Here is a 25,419-nt window from a genome sequence, read left to right on the forward strand (position 1 = left end):
ACTTTGCCGACTTCATAAAAGAAATACGAAAGACATTTTGAATCGAAAAATATAACATACAAGTTTGCAAGCGGAGACAAAGAAACCTAACGTAACCAGACTAAAGACGAATCGTTTACTGCGTAGCGAGCGCGGTTCAGTGGGTTAAGGTGCTTGTGCGAATACACGTGGAATTTTTTTTCCTTTTTTTTTTTTTTACTTTAGGATTTTTGATGGCGATTGATCAGCGATAACATACGTTTTATTATATTCAGATATTTGAATACTCGGATGTTTCAATACTTGAACTATCAAATCTTCAGGAATAATAATAATTATTATTATCTCGTAGAAGATTAAAAGCTAGAAGCTAAATTATCGCTCAGATCATACCATTACAAGCAGAAACGTGACATTTGGAAAGAATATTTCGGTTTGGTTTAATGTTGCTCACGAGAAGAGGAGTTTCTCATCTCGTTTCTAAAACAAATAAAATAACATGAGAATTAACATTTTACATTCGAGACGGGTCAGGGCTAAATCAAATTTTTCGTCTCTCTTTGGAGATGAGAATCGAGACGAAACGAAAAGTATCGTAAACATTTCCCGTCTTGTCTCGATTCTCGAAATAGTGTATGTCCATTCTTTAAGTAACAATTGCTCTGTAGACTGAATCTCATAGGCTATTTCGTTCGTTACATTGTATTTCAGAGCTCATTGAATTATGCTCTGTGTAGGTATTTTTGTAGCAAAGCTTTTATATTTACCTCTGCATATTCTAAAAATTAGTTTATTATATGCCTTACTGTCGCGTGATATTCAGTTATATTTATTACAGTTATTTTCCTCAAAACATACAGTAGAATACTTTCTACATGAAACTTTAATGAAACGTTCTAGTTTAACCCACAAACGCCCAAGACCAGTTTTATTCGTTAGCAACTGCCTGAACAATACCGTGTTACATCGAAAACCTGAGAAGAAAACTGAACGAAATTCATACAACAAGAGAACGGGTAGTGTGCCTGAAGTGGAACAACGGGGGTTTGGCTAAATGAATGATATAGCCCATGTAACGTAGTGAAAATTAAAGTGGGTCACTGGTGGCACAAGGAGCGTTTGTGGGTTAAAATGTTGGTAGTTGCAGAGGTGTGTCTTGAAAGTACGGAACCCTTTCCCCGAAATCTCTACTTTTAAGTAAGTTTTGCCAAATGTCAGGGCAAGTTTAAAACTTTTATTATTATTATTATTATTATTATTATTATTATTATTATTATTATTATTATTATTATTATTATTATTATTATTATTATTATTATTATTATTACTATTATTATATCAACACCATGTATAATCTTTAAAAGATATACGGTTTGTATCTGAATAGTAAAAGCTAATTGACTGTCGATCTCGGTCGTCTGGAAGTCCTCAGGAGGCAAGGACATCGGTCACGTTCTGGGTTTGAGTTCCGAAGGGGCAAGTATTCGGGCTCGAGCCAAAAATTGTTAAAAGTTATAGGCTTCAACCAAACATATTCAAAACAGCTGGGACCGGGTTTGGGCTTCTCAACGGCTCGAGCGGCTCGGCTTACAGCTCATTCAATATCGAACCGAATCGAGAAGTGAGCCGAGCCAACAGCTCACCCAACCGAGCCGATTTGAGCAATCGGCTTAGTTGAGCTGAGTCGAAACGTGCTGATGAACTAGTTTTAACTTAGCTGGCTCGAACCGGTTCACATGAGCCGAGTAGGTGACCCATCCCAACCGAGAAAGCTCGAGCCATCGGCTCAATTGAGCTGAGTCGATGGCTTGTTCCAACTAAGCCGGCTCGGGTCATCGGCTCATCCCAACCGAGCCGACTCGAGCTGTTCGCTCAGTTGATACGAGCCGAGCCGGTTGATATCACTACCCGAGTTGGTCTTCTGCTTGGGCTCAAGAATTCGACCGTGCAGATCTCAGCCTTGATTTTGAGAACTATAGTATATACTTATATTGGTGATTACGACATTTGAGGTTGTCTCGTAATAATAATAATAATAAAAAACTCTTGTCTTCTCGTTATCTAGATGAGACGAGATACACTAAAATTGCCCCACGAGATGCACTAAAATTACGAGATGAGACGCTCCTCTGTCGTGAGCAACACTAAAAGTATTCCACATTACTGCTTACATTTCTCATGGCTTTTGCTTTCCAGTCTAATCAGGCCAATATTTCAAAACGAGTTAAAACGAGCTGAACGAGCGAGAGAGCCATTATCAAACTCAACTCAACTCGAAACTCGACCTCGAAAACAGCGACTTGTCTCGGAACTCAATTCAAGCAAATTACCTTTGACTCGACTCAAATTGTACTCGAGTCGAATTGAATTTTGGCTCGACTCGTGCTCATCCCTATTCGTATTTGTATTTTATGTTTCCACTTCAACAATGTCTACTCTTTTTTCTCCTTTTACCTGCTGTTTCTGGATTTCTCTTTCGGTGTCGTCCTTTATTTACACCGTGCACTATTCTTATTCCCAGCTTGTGACCCGCTTCAATGTCTTATTCAGTTTAGGCTTTTCTCCTTACCTTGACTACACATGTGATTGATTTAATTCTCACTTTCCGCGCAGGACCGATGAAAAATTATTATTATTATTATTATTATTATTATTATTATTATTATTATTATTATTATTATTATTATTATACTATTGAACTTGCACGGCGAAATTACTGTATAATACAATATCATTTCTGTAATTTTACTCCATTGTATGTTATTTAGTTTATTAATGGGCATTAAATTGTCTCCAGATCAACGAATAAATTAACTACGGCATGCACTTTGGTGGAAATATCATTACAATAAGATTATTGGTTCGTTCCAAACATGTTCATGTAATGATATTTCCACCAAAGTGCATGCCGTAGTTAATTTATTCGTTGATCTGGAGACAATTTAGTGCCCATTAATAAACTAAATAACATACAATGGAATAAAATTACTGAAATGATATCGTATTATACAGTAATTTCGCCGTGCAAGTTTAATAGTATAATAATAATAATAATAATAATAATAATAATAATAATAATAATAATAATAATAATAATAATAATAATAAAACATTTTCATCAGTCGTGCGCGGAAAGTGAGAATTAAATCAATCACATGTGAAGTCAAGGTAAGGAGAAAAGCCTAAACTGAATAAGACATTGAAGCGGGTCACAAGCTGGGAATAAGAATAGTGCATGGTGTTAATAAAGGACGACACCAACAGAGAAATCCAGAAACAATAGGTAAACGAAGAAAAAAAGAGTAGAAATTGTTGAAGTGGAAACAAAATACAAATACGAATAGGGATGAGCACGAGTCGAGCCAAAATTCGACTCGACTCGAGTTCAATCCGAGTCGAGTCAAAGGTATTTTTCTTGAGTTGAGTTCCAAGCCAAGGCGCTGTTTTCGAGGTCGAGTTTCGAGTTGAGTCGAGTTTTATAATGGCTCTCTCGCTCGTTCAGCTCGTTTTAACTCGTTTTGAAATAATGGCCTGATTAGACTGGAAACCGAAAGCCATGAGAAATGTAAGCAGTAATGTGGAATACTTTTAGTGTTGCTCACGACAAGGGTGCATCTTCTCTCGTAATTTTGGTGCATCTCGTGGGGCAATTTTAGTGTGTCTCGTCTCGTCTAAATAACGAGAAGACAAGAGTTTTTTATTATTATTACGAGACAGCCTCAAATGTCGTAATCACCAATATAACTATATACTGTAGTTCTTAAAATCAAGGCTGAGACCTGCACGTTCGAATTCTTGAGCCCAAGCAGAAGACCAACTCGGGTAGTGATATCAATCGGCTCGGCTCGTATCAACTGAGCGAAGTTGTTGTATTGCTATACATCTGCTTCCGCCCCTGTCAAATCTGGTCGATCTCGTTGACGCGACATATTTGCTTTTTTATAACCCTTTCTTCGTTTACTGAACAAAACAGTAACTATTCTGAAATATACTACTGCGCATGCCTCGTAGATAAATATTTCTGATGCCAATAGTTTCCGTTTTGTCCAAGGAATGTTCTTTTTCTTATTCCCAGCATGACCCTTTTATTACATTATATGAAGAGCATGTAGGTCTAAATACCTCATGTATTACATATAATGTAGGTTTTACTCTTCCAGCAAAGAAGAAGCATGTGATCATAATATACAACCCACAGAAGTGATAGCTGGCAATACAGTGGTCGTAATCCCAACGACACAGGGAGAGAACGGTGCCCTTCCCGCTGGTCTAGTTGCTAGCACGTGCGCCTTTGGTGTATGGAGTCCCGGGTTCGATTCCCGGCGGGAGAGAATCTATGATTTTTAACTGTTCTCGATGTTTCTGTGTTCGTGTCCCTGTCGTTATAAGTTATTAGAAAAAGCAAAGTAAACGAGTGAAGCAAGTAAAATTAGCAATAAGTAAGTTACTGAAACACGTTCGGTGAGTCAGTTAAAAAAAAAAAAAAGTGGACAAAGCACTGGCCTTTCGCGCCGTCCATGCGAGTTCGAATCAATCTCGGGTTGATTTTTTATCCATTTGAGAGAAAATATTGTTTTTACGCTACAGGTAGTCCACTCTTTTCGTATTTTTCGCTGTCGTTCACAGTTAAAGTAACTGACTATTATTCTTTCTACGAATGATGGATCTTCTCTTTGGCTTCATGTCAAACTCGCACACGTAATAAAAAGACGCTGTCGATAATAATAATAATAATAATAATAATAATAATAATAATAATAATATGAAATATTACTAGCTAACTCGTGTGTGTATTTCGACAATATAATTTTATATTATTATGTGGAAATAAGTAAGGCTGGCTGGTGCCCCCCCCCTATTTTTTTCGATGCCCTTTACGGGTCCACGGTGTCCAAAGTTGGTCCCATCCCAGTATCACCTCTCGATATAAGTTATTGACACTTTTCCTAAAGAGGGCTCTGCCGTGGCCCCATGAGTACCCATGACAATGACTCTTCGTTCATTTTGTATTGAAATCGCTTACTTTTCTGAGTGCATACTGTCCAACGTTGCTCCCATCGCTTTACAGTTTCCCGTTCTCTCGATATAAATTGCTAATATTTTGTTTGTAAGGGAGATATGGCGTTACAATCATTACGTTTGAAGAAGAATTGATTAAGATATTACCTTGCCACAAACAACACCTATTATTATTATTATTATTATTATTATTATTATTATTATTATTATTATTATTATTATTATTGTTTTACGTACCACTAATGTTGCCTACCTTTATTTGCAATGCAATGTGTTACTAAAAAGCAAATCAAATAACACTCCTCGCCATTCAGGCTCCCGAACTCGAAATACATTATTTACAGTTCTCTGTGTTAGAGGAATGCACATTTATTATATTATTCTTTCAAATAACACGTTTCACAAGTTATTTCACTTTCAATGTGTAATTTCATATCATCACTAACAATCATCTTGTTCCGATAGGAAAATACACCCCTCCTGCAAAAAAAAAAAAAAAAAAAAAACTGATCGTAGCGAAAGGGCGTGAACCTTCTTTAGGCGATTAATCGGGTGCAATATTTCAATAAGTTTCTGCACACAAATATTTCAGTAAAAGAGGAAAATTTATTCAAACTTTTTGAATACCTATTTATGGGCGAAATTTGGTTCCCGTGGAACTTTTTAAGAGTTTGAAGGGCCGCCATTTTGAACATTTTCATCTGATTATTCTGGTTAACGAACTCATCAAGATATTTCAACAATTAATGTTTGTGCCAAGTTTCGTCTCAATCCGCTGAAAATTAGGGTGGTTATGGCATTCACAAATAGCGTTATATATATACAAATAGATAGATAAATAGACACACAGAGGGAGAGAGAAAAAGTGTTTTTCTCCCTTCTCACACCTGTGGTGCGTCAGAGCTAAACCGGGCCCCTTTGCAAAACGTATTGACAAGCCTAACCTAAACACAAACCTCTTACTTGCTAACGTAGAAACGTGGTCGGAAGGTGTAAGGCATGTAGGAATTGTATTTTTAATAACCATGAGTATGGTCGACTTCCATGTTTTACTTTTTACTTTTTGCAGCTACATCGGAACGTTCAATTTTTATTCTTCACTAATTGCAAATGGCGTTTACATTCAAAATATGAGGAATTTTGGTGGCATTTGTTCGGATATTCTTCTCTTTGGAAATCAAGAAAAGAATAAAAGCAATACGCAAAGACAAAAAGTATTATCAGTACTAAACATTACCAATAATAATTGCTACGAAAAACTAAATACGACCTCTTTTACCATCTCTCATGAGCTGCATGTATTATTAACAAAAAATTTTAAAAATGTCCTCGCTTAAGATTCGAACCGGCGACCTTTGCATTTATAAACCAGCACCTTAACTACTACACCAAGATCATCGCATGGTGAACATTTAGTTGGCGTATTTGTTGTATTTATGGTTTATGTTCCCACTTCAACAATTTTTACTCTTTTTTCTAAGTTTAACAGCTGTTTCTGGCTTTCTCTTTCGGTGTCGTCCTTTATTTACACTATGCACTATTCGTATTCACAGCTTGTGCCCCTCTGCAATGTTTTATTCAGATTAAACTTTTCTTTTTGCCCCTCAGTAAACACTTGATTGATTTAATTCTCATACTCTCCACGGATGGAGAGCAGGAATGCCAGACTCGAAAAATAGGTGTACATTTACTTTCCTGACAGATAATACAAGCAATTCAATGTGATGTACAGTCACTGACAAAAGTATTTTTTGTTTGTTTATTTGATGAAATTAGTTTCATAAATAACTTCAGAATGGAAGGACAATTTGAGTACAGCTTTCAGTAAATTAAAAAGAATGTAATTTTTTGTACGTTCCAGTCATACCTCTTGTACCTTCCAGCTAAATCACCGCTATTCCCAAAATAAATTTTACCAAACGGAAAGAACTTTTGTCACTGACTGTATCAAGTATGATTTAAGAAATCCAAAACTCATCCCCCCTCCCGAAAAAAAAAAAGAAAGTCTGGTACTGGATTTTGTCCTGTACCAAGCACATCCATTCGAGGTGGTTGTTTGTCACTTCCCATGAGTCTTGCTTTATACTAATCTGCGATTTTCTTCTTGCTGTACTCAAAGACCTCTTCGTACAAGCTCTCTGCGTATAATTTCATATACTCGGCATATATTTCCCATGCAAAAGATGTGCCACGCCCATCTTAAAAGCTTTGATCTTATTATTCGTACGATATTTGGTGACGAGTTCACATTGCGAAGTTTCACAATAGCCTTTGAAATTTACCCGTTATTCGTTCGGTCGTCCATTTTAGACTTCCAAACTATGCTATGCGTAAGCTGTCCGTCCGTCTGTCGATAGATATCAGAGCAAAAGCGATAAGAGACAGCTAGAAATGGTATTTTGATATGGATTCCGTACTCCAAGAAGAGGTCCCATCTCCCCGCTAAACCTTCTGTTCAAACCTGGTGGTAGACACCAACAATTTCCGGTTTCAGCGTTGTTAGCCATAGAACAAAAAGAAATAGATAGCAGAAATTGATTCAGCGTTCCAGAATAAATTTCATTTCCACTTTTATATCTCTACGAAATCCTGAAGTGATGGAAATCTACTAGCACTTTCGTTTCCGGTATTGATCTCCATAGAGCCAAAACGGCAAAAGAAATGGCTTTTTGGCATAGATTTAGTACCGCAAGAATAGAATTCATATCCAACCTTATTCCTCTATAGCAACCAGGAATGATAATTCTACTACTTCTGGTTTGAATACCAAATTCCATAGATTGGAATACCGTAGTTTCATTGTGTGAAACTATTTTTTTTCAGTGAATATTTCCTTCGAATTATTGTCTTTGGATGCTCTCATCTTCTGATATTCTTTACAAGTTATCGAGTAACGTTCACATCATACAATATAACTGGAATAATAATAATAATAATAATAATAATAATAATAATAATAATAATAATAATAATAATAATAATAATAATAATAATAATAATAATAATAATAATAATTATTATTATTATTATTATTATTATTATTATTATTATTATTATTATTATTATTATTATTATTATTATTATTATTATTATTATTATTATTATTATTATTATTATTATTATTATTATTATTATTATTATTGCAGGTTTTCCATTTTAATATCTTTGATGACAGTCGCGATGATAAAAGGTTTTGTATCGGGTAACAGTGCAACTTTCTCATCATTAACGGACTTTTTCCTTTCTTGCTAATTTCATTCTTATTTATAACTACTATGCCTGTGTTTAAATAATTCATATCCTTTACACTATCATTATTGTTAATATACTATTAGTATTATACAGCCTTAAGAAATTAACTTAATCCACCAAATTCATCTTTACTTACGTCATAATGCAATGTGCTGCAGTAAGAATAAACATATCATTGATGAGGGCTCCACCACAAAAGAATAAGTCGTCCATAAAAATTGCTATTTGCCATGGCAGCTCATGAGGAATCGCATCATTCCCTCCCACTATTTTTCTATTCGCTTCCAAATCACAACGAGCCTCCATTATATGGCTTGAAATTTGTTGAAGATGTTTCTTGGTAGTACCTTCAATAAACAGAAGTTAATTTTTACATTAATCTACTTGACTCTTACAATAAGACCCTTAATTTTAGAACTAAATCATAATTTAGTGTCATTATTCTCAGTTATCGCTTACTCGTACTCAGGCAAAACGCCCTCATATTGAGTACATTTTCCATTAGAGACAATTTGCCAGCCTTCACGACTAATTTTGCATAGCACTTGTACTACCAAATAGAAGTAAGAACATGTTCAAAACAAATAGTGTAACGCTTTGAGTTATCCTATCCTGCACTGAGAAAAACCGTAGTCCTGACAGCGGTATATTGTACAAATATACGGAATCCATAAGTTTACTACGGAAATATGTACGGAGCATATGCTATCCATATGCTACATACGTACTGCCTTCCCCCCCTTAGATGTTACATCATGACGCTGCAGGATATCTGACATATATTACATACATCAGCTTTATGTTCAGTACCGTATTTACGTATAAGCAAAACAAGCTATAGCTTAGGGCCCCACTCTCCTGGGGGCTCCAAAAAATTTAAGGCAAAAAAATTGGATGTACATTTCCAAAAATAAGAAAAAAGTAATACCTACATATAGCAACAGTATGCTTCTACAGTATGATGTAAATGATGACGCCTATCCTGCTAACCTGCTCCCTAAAATATCACTTGACAAACGGCACTTGGACTTGTGAAAGATCCGATTGCCATCAATAGTTTAGGGCCTCTTTAAACCTAAATTCGGCTCTGTATATGTTATATACGTCCATCTGTATGTTAGATCCTGACTGCCTATATACAGTTCTTTCTTTATTTCAATCTATTACTCCACCATCAGAAGATCGGTACATTCAGTCCCAAGACCGTTTATTTATGTCAATAACCGGATTGAGTCAGTGAGATCAGTTTGGGAAGGTGAGTTCAGCTAGTATATTGAACCTAGGTATATCCTAAGGGATCTCCTTGTAGTCTTGGTTGAACTATAAATAAATAAATTAAATAAATAAAACACTATTAGTCGATCTCTATAGCTCTGAAAAGCGAGAACCACACATATTATGATATCAATAGAATACTTAACTATAATAGAATACTTAGTTTATAGAAGCGTTGAAACTTGACATTTAATGACGTCGCATCCCCTTTGCTCATTACAGAATGCTGGGTATGAATTAGGGATGGCCAGACGGATCCGGATCTCGGATATCCGGATCCTACAAGATCCGGATCCGGATCCTATAAGATCCGGATCTCGGATCCGGATCCGAAATTTCGGATCTTGGATCCGGATCCGGATATCCGGTTCCTGGATACGGATCCGAAATTTCGGATCTTGGATCCGGATCCGAAGTTTCGGATCTTGGATCCGGATCCGAAGTTTCGGATCTTGGATCCGGATCCGGAATTTCGGATCTTGGATCCGGATCCGAAGTTTCGGATCTTGGATCCGGATCCGGAATTTCGGATCTTGGATCCGGATCCGGAATTTCGGATCTTGGATCCGGATCTGAAGTTTTGTATCTTGGATCTGGATCCGAAGTTTTGAATATTGGATCCGGATCCGGATATCCGGTTCCTGGATCCACACCCGAAATTTCGAAGTTCAGATTCATACTCCTGTTTTGAATATTTTAGGCGTTAGATTGAGACCCAGAACTAAAATATCCATATGTATAAAATTGACTAGGTGAATTTTATCTAACTCAGCGGGAAGACAATTCAATTTAAATGACAAAAGATTACATCAAAATCTCATTTTCACATTTTTCGGGTTAGACCATTGTTCCGCACACCCCATCATTTAGTCTTTAGTATATCTTTAAACGTACTACAAGTATGCCACTTTCATCTGAAGTCAGTAGTTGTATAGATCTGCCTTTTGTTATATATTAATCGAGTTAGGATTAAAATTCGATTGTTTGTGAGACCTATGATAATATTTTCAGAATGAGTTATAACGTTGAAAAACTGCATAGTAATGCTGCATATTTTCTTTGTGCCACATTGGAATTTAATGTAGTCTATCTTATACAATCGGCTCTTATGATTAATTCAATGATCTGAACTCCTGCAGCATTACGCTAAAATCATGGATGTCTTTGAATTTTCGTCATTATTTCTATTTTTTATTACGAGCAAAATATTATAAGCGGCATTTTACATAATACATATAGACGCAGTTCAGTCAGTTGATTGCTTAAAGTTTATAGCAAAGCTATTACATTTCTAAGACACTGGCAGCTTTAGGACAAAATCCATGGCTTTTCCATAAAATTTTAAATCTTTCTATATAAAAAGGGCAAAGTCCTGAGTGAGTGAGTGACAGATCACCGTACAGGCCAAATCGCTTAAGCTACAAATGTGAAATTTGGACAGTTTATAGGCTTTGTGACGTAGGATACCACTAAGGAAGGACTTTGGGAAATTCGACGAGGAAGGGGGGAAATGGGGTGGAAAATATTGATGATTCTTGACGTTAGATACTTCAAATTTGGTATTTGGGTTTCTCATTGAAAATAATTTGATACTTGTTAAAGTGCTTTTTGATATTTAAATTAGAAGGGGCAGGGAATATGTAGAAAGTAAAAGAACGGGTGGTAATTGCAATTATTGCAATTAGTATAATAATATGCCTATATCTCGGAAACTTAAAGGGTTAGAAACATGGAATTTGGTATTTGGACTTCTCACTTAAAATAATTAGATACGTATTTCAACGTTTTTTTTATGTGTGGCCCAGAAGGGAAGAAAAGGGGCGAGAAAAAAATTAAGTGGGGATTACAATTATTGTATTAATATGTTATATCCTTTAAGGTTAGAGACTTGAAATTTGGTATTTGCACTTCTCATTGAAAATAATTTGACATGTGTTTCAGTGTTTTTTGACGTTTTAGCAAAAAGGAAAAGAAAAGAGATGGAAAGGAAAGAGGGTGGGGATTGTAATTATTATAATAACATGTCGATATCTGGGAACCTCTGAAGGTTAGGAGCATAGAATTTGGTATTTGGACTTTACATTTGAAATAATTAGGTATGTACTTAAGCGTTTTTTTTATGTATGTCTTAGAGGGGAAGTAAAGGGGCGGGGAGAAAAGACTTTTATATCTCGGAATCCTGGAATGTTAGAGAAATGAAACTTGTTATTTGAACAAAAATTCGTTATCTTGTGAAATGAAATGCTTGTGTTTTACATCCCACGTTTATGCCGGTTAGGTTAAAGGAGACGGTGATTATGAGAAATAAATGAAATGAAGAAAGTAGGAGGAAACGGGAAAACCCCGAGAAAACCCACGAGCACGGTGTTTGTCCACCACAAAGTCCACACGGTGCAAGCTGGGATCGAAACAGGGACCCCAAGCACCGGAGGTGAACGCTCTACCACTGAGCCACCGCGGCCCCTTAAAAATTCGTTATGTTTGCAGGCGTATGATGTGCGAGGCCGTAGACCGAGCAAATGTGTGGGGGGGAAAGCCCCCATGTACTCGCACTGAAATTCGGTATGTCTCGGGATACCGGAATGTTATTACATACAATTTGATATTTGAACTGAGATTCGGTATGGTTGTAGGTTTACGAGGTACGAGGTCATAGGCCGATCAAATGAGATATCAGAGGGTCTAAGGGCAAATCCCCAGACATTTCTTTTTAAATTGATTATGATTAGAGGCTTTTGTGGTGCGAGGCCCTAGTAACGGGGGTCTAGTGGCGAAGCCCCCAACTAGCCGAGGTCTATTAAGTATATAAATGTATTTGCGTAATGACTGGAAATTGCATGTATGCCTGTGGACAAAATTGCATAAGTAACCACGAGAAATGACAATCCTTTAAGATAAAAATTTTAAAAAGCTACCAAAATGTACTCTTGAATGAGTTGTATAAAATTATGTTTGCGCAGGGGCGAATCCAGAACGGACTCTTGGAGGGGGCGGATGGATTCTTAGGGGGCGGTTGGGGATGCTAGCAGTGAAAAATTACTTAGATGATCTGAAATTGCCACAAATTACTACTAAAGTACACTGTTAATGGTGGCGCTGGGTAGGGGCAAACGACTTTTCGCCCTCCCCCTGCATCCGCCTATGTGTTTACATGAATGATATAGCTCCTTATACAACCTATGCAGAGTTAATAGTAGTGGATTACTAATTACAAAGATACGTGTTACTGCTCGAGGCTCCATATGGTATTTTGTATACACATACAGTACATTGATTTTGATACATTAATTGCCATTTAGAACTTCATCTCTACTACAATTCTTAATTCTAACTGGAGTGGTACGGTCACAGAGAAACGTATTTTTAAAGAAAGAAAAAAATGCTCATCAAGAGCAAGAAAAGGAAGTTGCTCCTTAATTTGATTTGATCTATATTTTATGGGCTGTTCTATTAGCAATGGCCTAGCCCATCACGACTAGGAAATGGCCTCATTCAGTGACCACAATAACTCAGAAAGAATTAGAAAAGTAAGCAGCCAGAGTCTAATGAAGAAGCTTGGGCTTGAGACTAAGGTTTCATCCCAGCATTTGACTAGTGTTACAGAAAACAAAGGACAAATTTCCACCAGGACGACAGCTTTAAAAAAGATTAACTACCTTTTCGGTCAAGTATTTCTACTAGAATCTAATCTGACAATGAGATTGCTCTCACCTAACTCGACAGTTTTACTCAATCAAATTTGGAGTAATTGTGACATATTAAGGCACGAAAACCAAATATCAACAGAATGAAGGGAACGCAAGGCTGTCACACGATCAGATACCAAAAGTGTCTTAAAATCTTATTTTAAGCATAGGAATGAAAATCACTTTGTCAATAATTTCGAAAATTTTGCTGATTCGGAACACCCGAATTTCCTGACACGGAGTTTCGAATCCGGATCCAAGATCCGGTTTTTCGGATCCGGATCCAAGATCCGAAATTTCGGATCCGGATCCAAGATCCGGATTTTCGGATCCGGATCCAAGATCCGGTTTTTCGGATCCGGATCTAAGATCCGAAATTTCGGATCCGGATCCAAGATCCGTTTTTTCGGATCCGGATCTAAGATCCGAAATTTCGGATCCGGATCCAAGATCCGTTTTTCGGATCCGGATCCAAGATCCGTTTTTTCGGATCCGGATCCAAGATCCGGATTTTCGGATCCGGATCCAAGATCCGAAATCTCGGATCCGGATCCAGTGTCCGGATATCCGGATACCGGATATCCGGACCCAAGTGGATCCGGATATCCGGATCCAAAAATATCCGGATCTGGCCATCCCTAGTATGAATAGAAGTACCATGATAAAGAAATAAAACATAACAGGCATAATTAAAGATTATTTATATATAAAATAAACTGTTTCTATATCTAAATATACTCTCTTACAACATACCGTAAATCGGGCTCTAGGGATTATTAAACCTTGCTATTAGTATCCCCTATCATTACGCAAAATTTGTACACTCTAACTTCTTGAGTTACCAGCAAGAAAACGAAACGCAAAAACAAAATAATAATAATAAACTTCTTACCGTAGTAGAACGTATTGAATACAGGTTCAGGAAAACTCCACCAAAAGACACTTCTGTATCTCTGCTGAATGCGTCGCCACCGAACATCCTCCCAGAAGTAAAATATATTAGGAAACTGTTCAGAACCCTCCGCAACAGGTTCTTTACGGCCACATGTTGGAGGTGCTAAAAATAAATGCGTATACTGTATACATTGAATTTATTAGTAAAAGTATTGTAGTATATTTTTGAAACTGATATGCAATTTTGAGTTTCTACGTTCATACTTGTGAAACAGCACGGTTAAAAAAAAAAAAAAAAATCGTTTGATACATAATATGTAAAATCAATTTGAAGTAGATGTCAGACGCGGTTAGATATTTATGATCTAAATCAAAGGAGCATGTTTGTCAATTCCAGTGCCGACTCTTGAGGAAAATAACATAGGTAGAAATTAAAATTACTAATTCTTTCACATTAATAAGAATTAGTGCAGTTTTCTACCCTTGGGTAATTTTTCAGTTTAGGGTAGTAGCCTACCCAGAACTTTCGATTGAAGAGGAATGTAGAATGATAATGAATTTCTTCTTCTTCTTCTTTCCTGTACTTAAAGTTGAAAGCTGGCACTAAAGGATTAGATTTTCTCTGTTTTCTGTTTTCGTACATTTTTTTGACTTTACGATTATTCTTTCTTCGATATTCCGCTCATATAGTCTTCGAATTCGGCTCTTTTATCTTTCCTTCTAGAAAAACTAGTTTTAAATATGTAAATTCATGCACAGTTTAAAAGTCGATAGCATAGATAGCGACATCTATTAGCGTGACCGTTTATTATTAGATTCACTGTGACACACAGACTAAAGAGTTCATCTATCAGGATATGATAATATATTTTTGAATAGCAAAGTAAGAAACCGCTGCTGGTATTTCTCCTTTTCTCTACTCTGCCCAAAATGTATCTGCTTTCGCTTGCATCGTTTAATCTTCCTGTATTATTCTCGTTTCTGTCCATGATACACGGATAATTCTTTTCCAATATTACGTCTCGTATACTCGTAAACTTCTTTAATTGTCAAAGTGTTCATGTTACAAATTTATGGAGAGCTGCTCTTTACACTATTACAAATATTTTCCTTCGATATGTTCTTCGTCACCCGTAGTCATTTCTTTTAATAGAATATTTGCTTTGCACCTGGTATTCTAATTTTAATGTCGTTTTAACTTTTTTCATAGAAGAATATCTTGATATTCAAATATTTAAAGCATTCACTTTGCTAATTTGGTCTCCGTCAAACGAAAATTCTTACATATTTTTGTTGCTCCTACGTGCATTTGAGAATAATCTTATTATCTTATATATATATATATATTCTTAACATTGAGAAATATTAAGGCACCTTCTAGTGCTTTAGGAAAAAGTTCAGTAATGAATAAATCTTTCTTATATAGAGAAAAATAGTTAAATTTTGAGTAAGATAACAATTCGTTTTTAAGAAATACATTTTTAAGGTTGTGGTTCTCACGTAAATTAGCTAGTTCCTGTTTGCAAGTTTTGTTATCAATCCAAGGCCATCCGGAAATCTTGTTGTGTCGAAAACTTTCCGTTTGACTTTTCTAGAAACCCTTTCATTGCTTCTTCCATATGAAGTGTAGTTAACTGGATAAAAGTTATCAAAAATACGAATTCTTAAGTCACAACATATCTTTATTTTCTGTTATTCCATAAGCTATAGAGCTAGTTAGTTAGTTAATCAATAACTTTGAAATTTTAACGTTGCGCTATTTTTGCAGTCTATTAAAGAACTGAAGATACCGGTATCAAAAGTTGTTACGAGAACAGTTTACAAATACTCTAAATATTCCATTGTATTTAGTCTTTTTGTAAAGATATAATCACCTCTAATTAGCTCCTAAAAACTAATAACGAAATCAAATTCTCTTTCCTTGGATATACATGTTGGTAGATTTGCTGTGCAGGAGTGATGGTAGTTGAGTAGTTGAATGATGCACTTTTTTGTTTGCCAAACTCAAATAACTTGAAAAGTTGATAATATAGCAATCTAAGAATAAAAACTAAGAATTTAGTATCATGCTTCGGTCACTGTTTTAGTCATAATTTTCTCCTACTCAAATTCAGCTGTTCCTTCAGTTCTCTTCCAGTCTTTGTACAGAGTTCGTTCTTGACAACGGGAAATGTGAACAAAATTTGGACCATAGTGCATCCTTTTTCAACCTTTTCCACACTGCGGTCCCCCTTTGGAGTCTACAATACAAGTGAAGAATCCCTTGCAATATATATGGTTAGTGTTTATATTTTTCCACATGAAGTATATATATATATATATATATATATATATATATATATATACAGGGGCGGATCCAGAATATGATCAAGGGAGGGGCTGAACCATATTTTGCCATTTTATCCAGTGTAAAGCAGGATTGAAGCCCATTTTATCCAGTGTATATCTGACCGTCAAGGGGGGGGGCTATAGCCCCTATAGCCCCCCCTTGGATCCGCCCCTGTGTATATATATATATATATATATATATATATATATATATATATATATATATATAGAGAGAGAGAGAGAGAGAGAGAGAGAGAGAGTGTTTTTTTCTTTGCATGTTCGAGTAGTATGATGCCTACTCCGTTATCGGGTAGTTCTGAGTTTCAAACCTGGGGCGGGACACCTTGACTAAGATGTTGCAAATATATAAATAAATCCAGTACGTAAACAAAACTAAACCACAATAACCTACCTATCAGGTGTAGAAAAAAATAAAATGTATTAACTTCAACAAGTTAACGTTATAATAAGTGTATGACTTACCGAGGTACACAACTTCAATCAATGTGATGGTTGGTGTTATCTTTCGGCCACTAACTTAGAAATGCCAGGATCAAACGAAGACATTTTTAAGCAAAGATCCGCCTCAGCATCAAGTCTATTCCTGTACTTATTCTTCAGATAAGAAAGAGCAGAGAACTTTGATTCACAAAAGTGTGTCGTGGCAAACGGGATTAAGCATCGTAGCGCCCTTTTCGAGATTTCGGTTACTCTTATCGCGCATGCAAGCAGAAATCAGTCAGTATGGAGGATGGATACTTCATTTTCATAACGGAGTCACACAAAAGTTCCTACAACTGATCTTCGTTGTTTGGCAACTCATTTTCCGTCTCTAGGAAAGGATTTTATACTCACTCCAATTTTTCTTTGTTTAATGGGAAATATTCCCTGAATTTTAAGGCCATGTTTTCCAAATATTGTTTCCTGTTCATAACAACATCAGAAGGAAGGTCTTCAGTTGTTGACAAGAAATTGCTAAGGGAAGAGAATCATATTCTTTTTTGTCTAGGCGGAGGGACCAAACCTTTAGTTTCTTGATTGTTGCTTCAATCTTGTCTTTAACCATAAATATAGTAATACTTTTGCCTTGACGGCTTGTATTTAGGGAGTTTAAAAAACTAAAAATATCTTAAATGTATGCTAAAATTGAGAGCCAAGTGAAATCGTTCAGACGGCAACTCAATTCAAATTTGGTGTTTAAAAGAAATAACCTCACTTCATTGCAGAGGTCGAAAAGACGGTCAAGACTCTTCCACGAGATAACCATCGAATTTCAGAATGTAGCAAGAGGTGTTGTTGGCCACTCTCCATTTCATTGCCCAGTACATTGAATAATCGATAGTTAAGAGGACGAGACTTGATATAGTTCACATATTTTCATTGCATCGTCCAGAACACTTTTCATTTTGTTTGACATATCACGTGAAGCTAATGCTTCTCTGTGAATACTACAGTAGGCCCATTTCGCTAACGGAGCAACCGATTGAATGTGTACTATCGGTCCTTTATGTTGGCCAGTCATTGCTCGAGCACCGTCTGTGCTAATATCAACACAACATGATCATTCGATGTGATTCTCCACCATAAAGGAATTCAGAATTTCGAACATAGCTTCTGCCGTTGTGTGAAGCGGAATCCATTAGAAACTTAAGTTTGAAGTTAAAGGAGCATATTAGTTTTAATTTCAAACTTTGTGTAGAACGTACTTTTACTGTCTACTATAAGGAATTTTAAAAATTGTGTTCCTGAAATAATTTGAATTTTAGATTTCAACGGATTTTAATATTTCATGGCTCTTACATGAAAGAAATTTTGTTCTTCGATGTCCGTTCGTGTGAGTTAGCGAAGCGACCATCGCTACCAATCGACATTTAATTTAAAACTTAAGTTTTTATGCTGTTTTAGAGGATGTCTCCTAGAATTTTCTATTTCCAAAAATAAATGTAGGTTACTGAACAGGTAAAGTTGAAAATTGCAGATTAAAAAAAATGTTCTAACGATTTTATTTCTATTTTAGAAATAAATATTTAAATCTAAATTCTTCAAAAACGACATAGTTTATTTATCATATGTTATTCGAAGGTGTAAAAATAAATGCTTCAACTAAAGTCTACGCCTGATTGGAGGAGAAGTCAATAAGGAACCAATAGGGTTGCAGTACTTGTTTACCTTAAAGCAACCCGAAGTATCTGATTGGAAGAGAAGTCAACTTGTACAACTATTATCTGATAAAACCATCCTTCTTTATATTGCCCGTTCCATTAAGACTTTTTTGATCAATATATTTTTACATTTTACATAAGACTTATGTATATATATGTTCTATGATGTACTATATGGAAGGTGTTTTTAGTTGTTTCTATAACTAAGTATACTCTGAACTTATAATTGCAATTGTTTTATTTCTGACAAAAAGTGTTAGATTCATTGTGTGATGAAAAGTAATTTATAGTAATACCCCGCAAAAGACATGCAAGAGGTATTGGACTCAAGGCAAAAAAATAAATTTGCTTTTCTTGAAATAGGTAATAACATTTTATTCGTTACATTATATGGTTTTCGTTTTCACAATATAAAGTGTCGTAAGTTATCGTAAGTGGTAATCAATATGTATTACACCGAATCTACCTTACACCTAACTTTCCCCACACCGAGTTTATTGTACACCGAATTTTCCTAGACCCATTCTTTGGAATAGTTGGAATGATAAAACTGAGTTCCATATAGTGTAATGAAGGATCTTTAGAAACTTTTCGTTATACGGTATATTTAAGACACCGATATGAATCTAACACAATGACGTTTAAAAACAATAGCAAATCTAAAATACCTCTGAAATTTTGCAGCTCTGAACATCGCAGCTGTACCATTTTGATGTTCCACATATAATAGCCTTCGTTTTGAATAAGAAGAGCCAATTTTATGGGTTTGGATTGGCCAGGTTCTACAGCTACAATAGCTGTAAACAGAAAACATTATATAAGAACAATTAGTAATTGAAATAATACTTGCAAAAATAGTTGCTTTACAGAATTACTGTACATGTTCGAAAAAGAAAGCGCACATGGAATTAAAATACAGAATACTATGGAAAATATATTTCGTACCTGCTCACCTGTCATGTTTCTTTTTCTTCATCTATTGTTTAAACTGTACGGATTAAGATTTTCATACATGCAATTCTTATTATGAATACACGAGTGACAGTAAAGGAAATATAGAAAATATTTTTTTTTCTTAAAAAAAAAAAAAAAATCATTTCAAATAATGCAGTGTTAAAACTTAAGTTGTATGAAATCACATGTTTAATTCAACGTCCCGTGGCTATACATGTAGAAGAACGAAGACAAATTATCGAATACAATTTTGTATTTCATAAACATCTTGATAACTTTTCATGAGAAAAAATATCTTTTGTATAGGAATTTACTGTCCTCTAACATACAGGGTGTCCACAAAGTACTCTACCATTACAATGAAATATAACTCGTAAACTATATGAGATAGAGACTTGTGGTTTCTTGCAACGTGCTCTACATCTCTCAAAGTTTTATTGTCGATTATAACTCTTCTACATGTGCCCCTCTAGTTTTCCTCAGGATGTTGAGATGATATTCGAGCTTCATCCATACATGCTGAGCATATTAGCATCAACGTTTTCGAGAGCCACATCAATTCATGTACAAAGTGCGGCAAGATCTGGAACAGGAGTTCCGTAGACACGATCCTTGACGAACCCCAAAGTCCACGGGGATTGTATCAGGGAAGCGCAGGGGCTAGGCGATTGGTTCATCATGGTCAATCCATCTGCCACAAAAACTAAAAAAAAAAAAAAAAAAAAAAAATTGGGTTTTAAAAGGTTCCTAATACCTAGAGACCAATGAGAAAGAGCTTCATCGTGTTGGAAGATTATGTTTGGCTGCAGTTCCAACAACTGAGGGAGATGAAAATATGTCGTAGTAAGCCATCCCTGTAACTATGCTCTCAGCAAAGAAAAATGGACTGATTACTCTATCATGAATAAGAGCACACAAAAACATTAAGGTTTGGGCTAACACGAACATGTTTACAAATGACGCGTTGCAAACAAATAACATAATACATACAAAAAGCTTTGAGAGATATAGAATATGTTGCAAAAAAATCACATGCCTCTATCTCATATCATTTACGCGCTATGGGTCCTTGCAACTGTAGCAGGACCTTGTGGATTGTAGATTGTAGTTCTACAAATTCGCTAAAATTAATAATTATTAAACTATGGAGGGAGATTAAAGGGTGGCATTATGGAATAGTAGAGTGTGAAGATTACATCAAGGGAGATACATAAGTGTGGGTGAAATTAAATTTACACTACAAATTCGTTTCAATTATTAATAAAAATTGGCAAACATAAGCTTCTTTCTCACACTCTTCATGACCCCATGTATCCCATTGAACATGCAGTAAAAAATGAACTGAAATCTTTCAGTTTAACGTACCACGATTATGCTCTTTAGGCTAAGGGAGACGGTAATTAAGGCAAGGGAATGCAGTGGTATGGTGGAATGAAAAGGGAAGAAACGGGAGTATTCCGAGAAAACCCACGGACACGATGTTGTCCACCACAAACTTACTTGATCGGCGATCGAACCAGGAACCCCAAGTACCAGAGGCAAGCGCTCTGCCACTGAGTTATAGTGTGTCCCTCTAAACATGCTACACCCACCTTTTATCTCGAACATCTTCCAAAAGAAACGTTATTGTCAGTAGCGTAATTAAGGATACATAAGTTCCCCACCAAAATGTCGAAAGAGACCTTCTTTTCCCACGTTGAAGACACGTAAAATTTATACAGCAATAGCAATAATGTTGGACTTTTCATCTAGCTAGTCACTACTTGCTCATATTATACAAAAATTCCATATTATAATTATTATTATATTGTGATGGTGATGTTTAGGTTGATTTTGTGCTCATTGTTACCAAGCAAGAAAGTAAAGTTCAATTTACTTTCAGGTAGAAATGCAGGGGCTTAATATTTATTTTTAAGAAATCTCTTCTCGTGGCCTTTTTTTTATTAGGAAATTTTGAGTTCATTAAAATATTTCAGTTTAGTGAAGAGAAAACAATACATTCCACCTTGTTTTTTTCATTATAATTAAAACATTTAATTACTGTATTTTGAAGTGTAAATCCTGAAAACAGTCAAGAATTAAGGAAACTGTCATTTGATAGGAGAGAAAACAAATGAGTGGACGCAGTGGGTTTTCTAGATTCAGTGAATTGTTTATAGAGCTCTTAGATTAACGTCCAACGACATTTTTTTTCAATAAAAAGTGTAATAGTATTAACAATAACTGCTCTGAAAAGGTAGCAGATTTCGTGGAACAAAATTGTCATTTAAAATTTATAAATTTCAAATGGACTAGAATTTCATGATAACTGTATAGACCTATAACATTTATTGAGCCACTAAAATTCGAGGGGGAGAACTTTAGGACGCTATACACAAGTTTCTTATTTCAAAATTTTTGTCATGGTACACCTGCAACTGTAAAAAAAAGAAGAAATTCTCTGAATACTGATTTCGAAGTAACACCATATCCAAAATAGGTGTTTAAGGCTTTGATTTTGTAAATTGAAGTCTGAAGCTGAAGTTTTCCGAACAGAGAACGAATTAAACAATATCTGTATTAGAATTTTGTATCTGTTTCTTGGTTTGTGATACCGGTACCTTTTCTTACCGGCCAAATTGAGTTTAGGAAACCAGCAAAACGTATATTTCTATATTAAGATATATAACTTCTAGGTACCCCACAAATGGTTAAGCAACCCAAACAACATTTGGAATATGGTGGCTGTATAAGGTACAGTTGTTGCCATAGGATTCTCTGGCATGTTAAAATTGGGGAGGGGGACGAGGACTGCATACAATGCTAGTAGACCCCAACTAAACTTATGCCAAAATTTTGAGTGCTGCACGCTTTTGAACTGTGTATAAATTGTTCAGAATGTCTAGCAGGTAATAACTCAAAAGATATATTGTCTACGTTTTCGTTATTCGTTTCGGTATATGACTTTTCTTATCCCTCAGTATGCCAATTCTGTTGTCATCATCGCTTACCTCGTTTTCCGTTTTAATACTTAAAATATACAGTTTATTCTTGCTATCATCCGATTCATCAATACATTATTTCCATCTTTAGTTTCTATATTGTCATAGTAGTTCTCCCTTGCTACCCTTTTATTTCCACGAAATTTACCTTAATATACATTATTCAAATTTCTTTATTCTTTTAAATTTCAGTCGTTATCTTTATTTCTATTATATATTTCCCTTCTTAATTCGCAGGTCTACTTTCTGTACATTTTTTTCCCTTCTCCAATTTTCCTTCGTAATGGATTCCAATCGTTGCTGGTTAAGCATTAAGAAAAGTGTGCGGTTGCAGCCGAGACTACTTTGATTAACCAGGAACTATAGCTTTAAAACAAAATAAACAAAAAAAAAAAAAAAAAGCTTGAAAGTGTCACACGTAAATCGGACATTTCATCAACTTAATACTTAATAACAGATATAGCTTTCATTTGATCAGCCTGTCCTTACTTCTTCCATATACAGGGTGTAACATTAATGCATGGCCAAAAGTGACGAGGTGATTGCGGACATCCAAATAAGTAAAAATGTTCCTGTAAACATGGGTCCGATTCGCTTCCGAGATATCGAGCTCCTCCGTGGCTAAGCGGTTAGCGTACGCGCCTTTGGCGTGAGAGACCCGGGTTCGATTCCCGGCGGGAGCTCATGTGGTTCGGATTCCACGTTAATCAGTAGGTCCACGTCTCATATAGCCTCGCTGCTGAAAAGGGACGTTAAACTCAAAATCAACTCAACTCGTTTCCGAGATACAGGGTGTTCAAATGTCGAATCCCTCCCATGGCTCACTATGGGAAAGTGAATGGAAATGTTCAATTCAAGTGGAATTATGCCTGTGCAAATACATTTACACTAATATAGAGAATGGAACTAATCAACATTTGAAGTTACTGGGTTGTCAGTGATGCCAAACTGGTACAAAGTGTTACGTTTTCAAATAACACTAAATGTCCACACCTTCGCAAATGATTGCTGACATCAAAACGTTCCTAAACAACCGGCAGATTCCGCTTCGTTTTCGAAAGACAAGGTATCCAAGTGTAAAGTCAATTAACGGCTCACAATAGTAAACAATGGTTCATAGATAATAACTATTGCATGTTTCCAAAGATAAGTAATTGAGAAAGATATTTGATGAAGATCACAGCGTTCGTTTATACAACACATAAACTTCGGAAGACAGTGCTTCTAAAGATAGTGACGAAATATATTAACAAGAAATGTACCAGGTTGGCAACACTGACAACCCAATAACCTCAAATGTTGATTAGTTTCATTTTCTATGTTAGTGTAAATGTATTTGCACAGGCATAATTCCACTTGATTGTATTATTCCTGTAATATTGAACATTTCCATTCACTTTCCAATAGTGAGCCATGGGAGGGACTCGACATTTGAACACCCTGTATCTCGGGAACGAATCGGACCCATGTTTACAGGAACATTTTTACTTATTTGGATGTCCGCAATCACCTCGTCAATTTTGGCCATGCATTTATGTTACACCCTGTAGAACTAAATACTTTCAAGGTGTTTCAGCATTGATTCTTTTCATCTTCTCCACAAAATATTGAGGGGAACGCATTCCCCTGTCCCCCTGCCTAGGAATGCGCTCGAGACGAGTCGAGACAGGATTTTCCTGACAAAATTCGGGTAGAGACACGGCTCTTCCAATAGAGAAATGTACATTTTTCGAGTCGAGACATCACTTTTACAGCACAGTTTCGAGACGAGACAGCCACAGATATTGTCTCGTGCGCATCTCTACCCCCGCCAGAGACGCCCGTGGCTGTTTCCCTCAACTGTAATGTCTGTTTGAGAACATGACTGAACATAGGGCTTAGAAGTAGACTGAATGTTGTAAATAAATATTCTTAATTTTTTACTACAGTACAGAGAAACAAAAGTGGAATTTAAACAAGAAATTCAGAGAAAGTTAATAAAGTGAAAATTTCCGATCTACCCACTCCCCTAAAACCGCCTTTTTATGAAAAAGAATTCTATCGCGAAAAAGCAAGCTTTTCCCTCTCTACTCTCAGATGAACATGACTGAATATTGTCAAATCCTTTCTGTTTATTATTCCACTCTCTATATAGAGCGTTCATAGTAAATTAAATGGTTTTCTAAGCGCTAACCTTAAAATATTGGAAGACTACAGAACAACATTTGAGGGAAAAGTGTGTAATAATATGAAACCTGAAAGGTAGATTTTAACATTCTAACAGCATGAAGTTAATCATCGAAACTTAAATTGGCCCCCTTGCATTGCAGGCCTGCTATTTACGCTAGTGATTACTGCCACTAAAGATTCACGTAACTCCGTTCTTAGGTGATTAAGAATATTGTGGCATGCAGGGTCGGATTAACGCACCTGGAGGCCCGGGGCTAGAAAAAAATATATGGTCCCTGATAACTTTGCATAATACATTTTTGTGAAAGTGCAATAGGAAAGTTAAGGTCATACACATAGTTCTACATCAACCATGCCATGCATTAGATGATATTATACCTAATGGGAATTTCCAAATGCATAAAAAATATACGGAGTTACCCTATTATACGTATAAATGTAATAAATAAAAAAATAAGTATCTCAAAAATGATTTAAAATTGCTAATTTATTAAGACCGTGGGTGAATATAACAAACGAAGGAATTTGTTTCATATTTTGAGCATATTTTATCTTAACAAAAGAGACACTGACCAAAGATTAAAACTTTACTTTATTTTAAATTATAATTTGTAACTGTTTCGGATATCTAGCATATCCTTCTTCAGACACGATCGAAATTAAAAAAATTTTGTTAAAACAATTAATCCAAAGCCATGAATAGTCTTACTATATTTTATC

General features: G+C 35.7%; 1 protein-coding gene across 1 annotated transcript in view; it reads right to left on the reverse strand.

The window, feature by feature from the left end:
- The window catches only part of LOC145664569 (uncharacterized), a 130,692-nt gene that overhangs the window by 20,948 nt on the left and 84,325 nt on the right, over positions 1 to 25,419 (reverse strand). Inside the window, exons 6-8 of the mRNA XM_081731389.1 lie at positions 19,264 to 19,392; positions 14,104 to 14,268; positions 8,387 to 8,597 (exon numbers count right to left, since the gene is read on the reverse strand). Coding sequence (XP_081587515.1) covers positions 8,387 to 8,597; positions 14,104 to 14,268; positions 19,264 to 19,392 — 505 coding nt within the window. The remainder of the gene's footprint in view (positions 1 to 8,386; positions 8,598 to 14,103; positions 14,269 to 19,263; positions 19,393 to 25,419) is intronic.

This window comes from Thermobia domestica, chromosome 1, assembly GCF_964235325.1.
Source record: "Thermobia domestica chromosome 1, izTheDome1.hap1.1, whole genome shotgun sequence".
Classification (NCBI taxonomy): Eukaryota; Metazoa; Arthropoda; class Insecta; order Zygentoma; family Lepismatidae; genus Thermobia; species Thermobia domestica.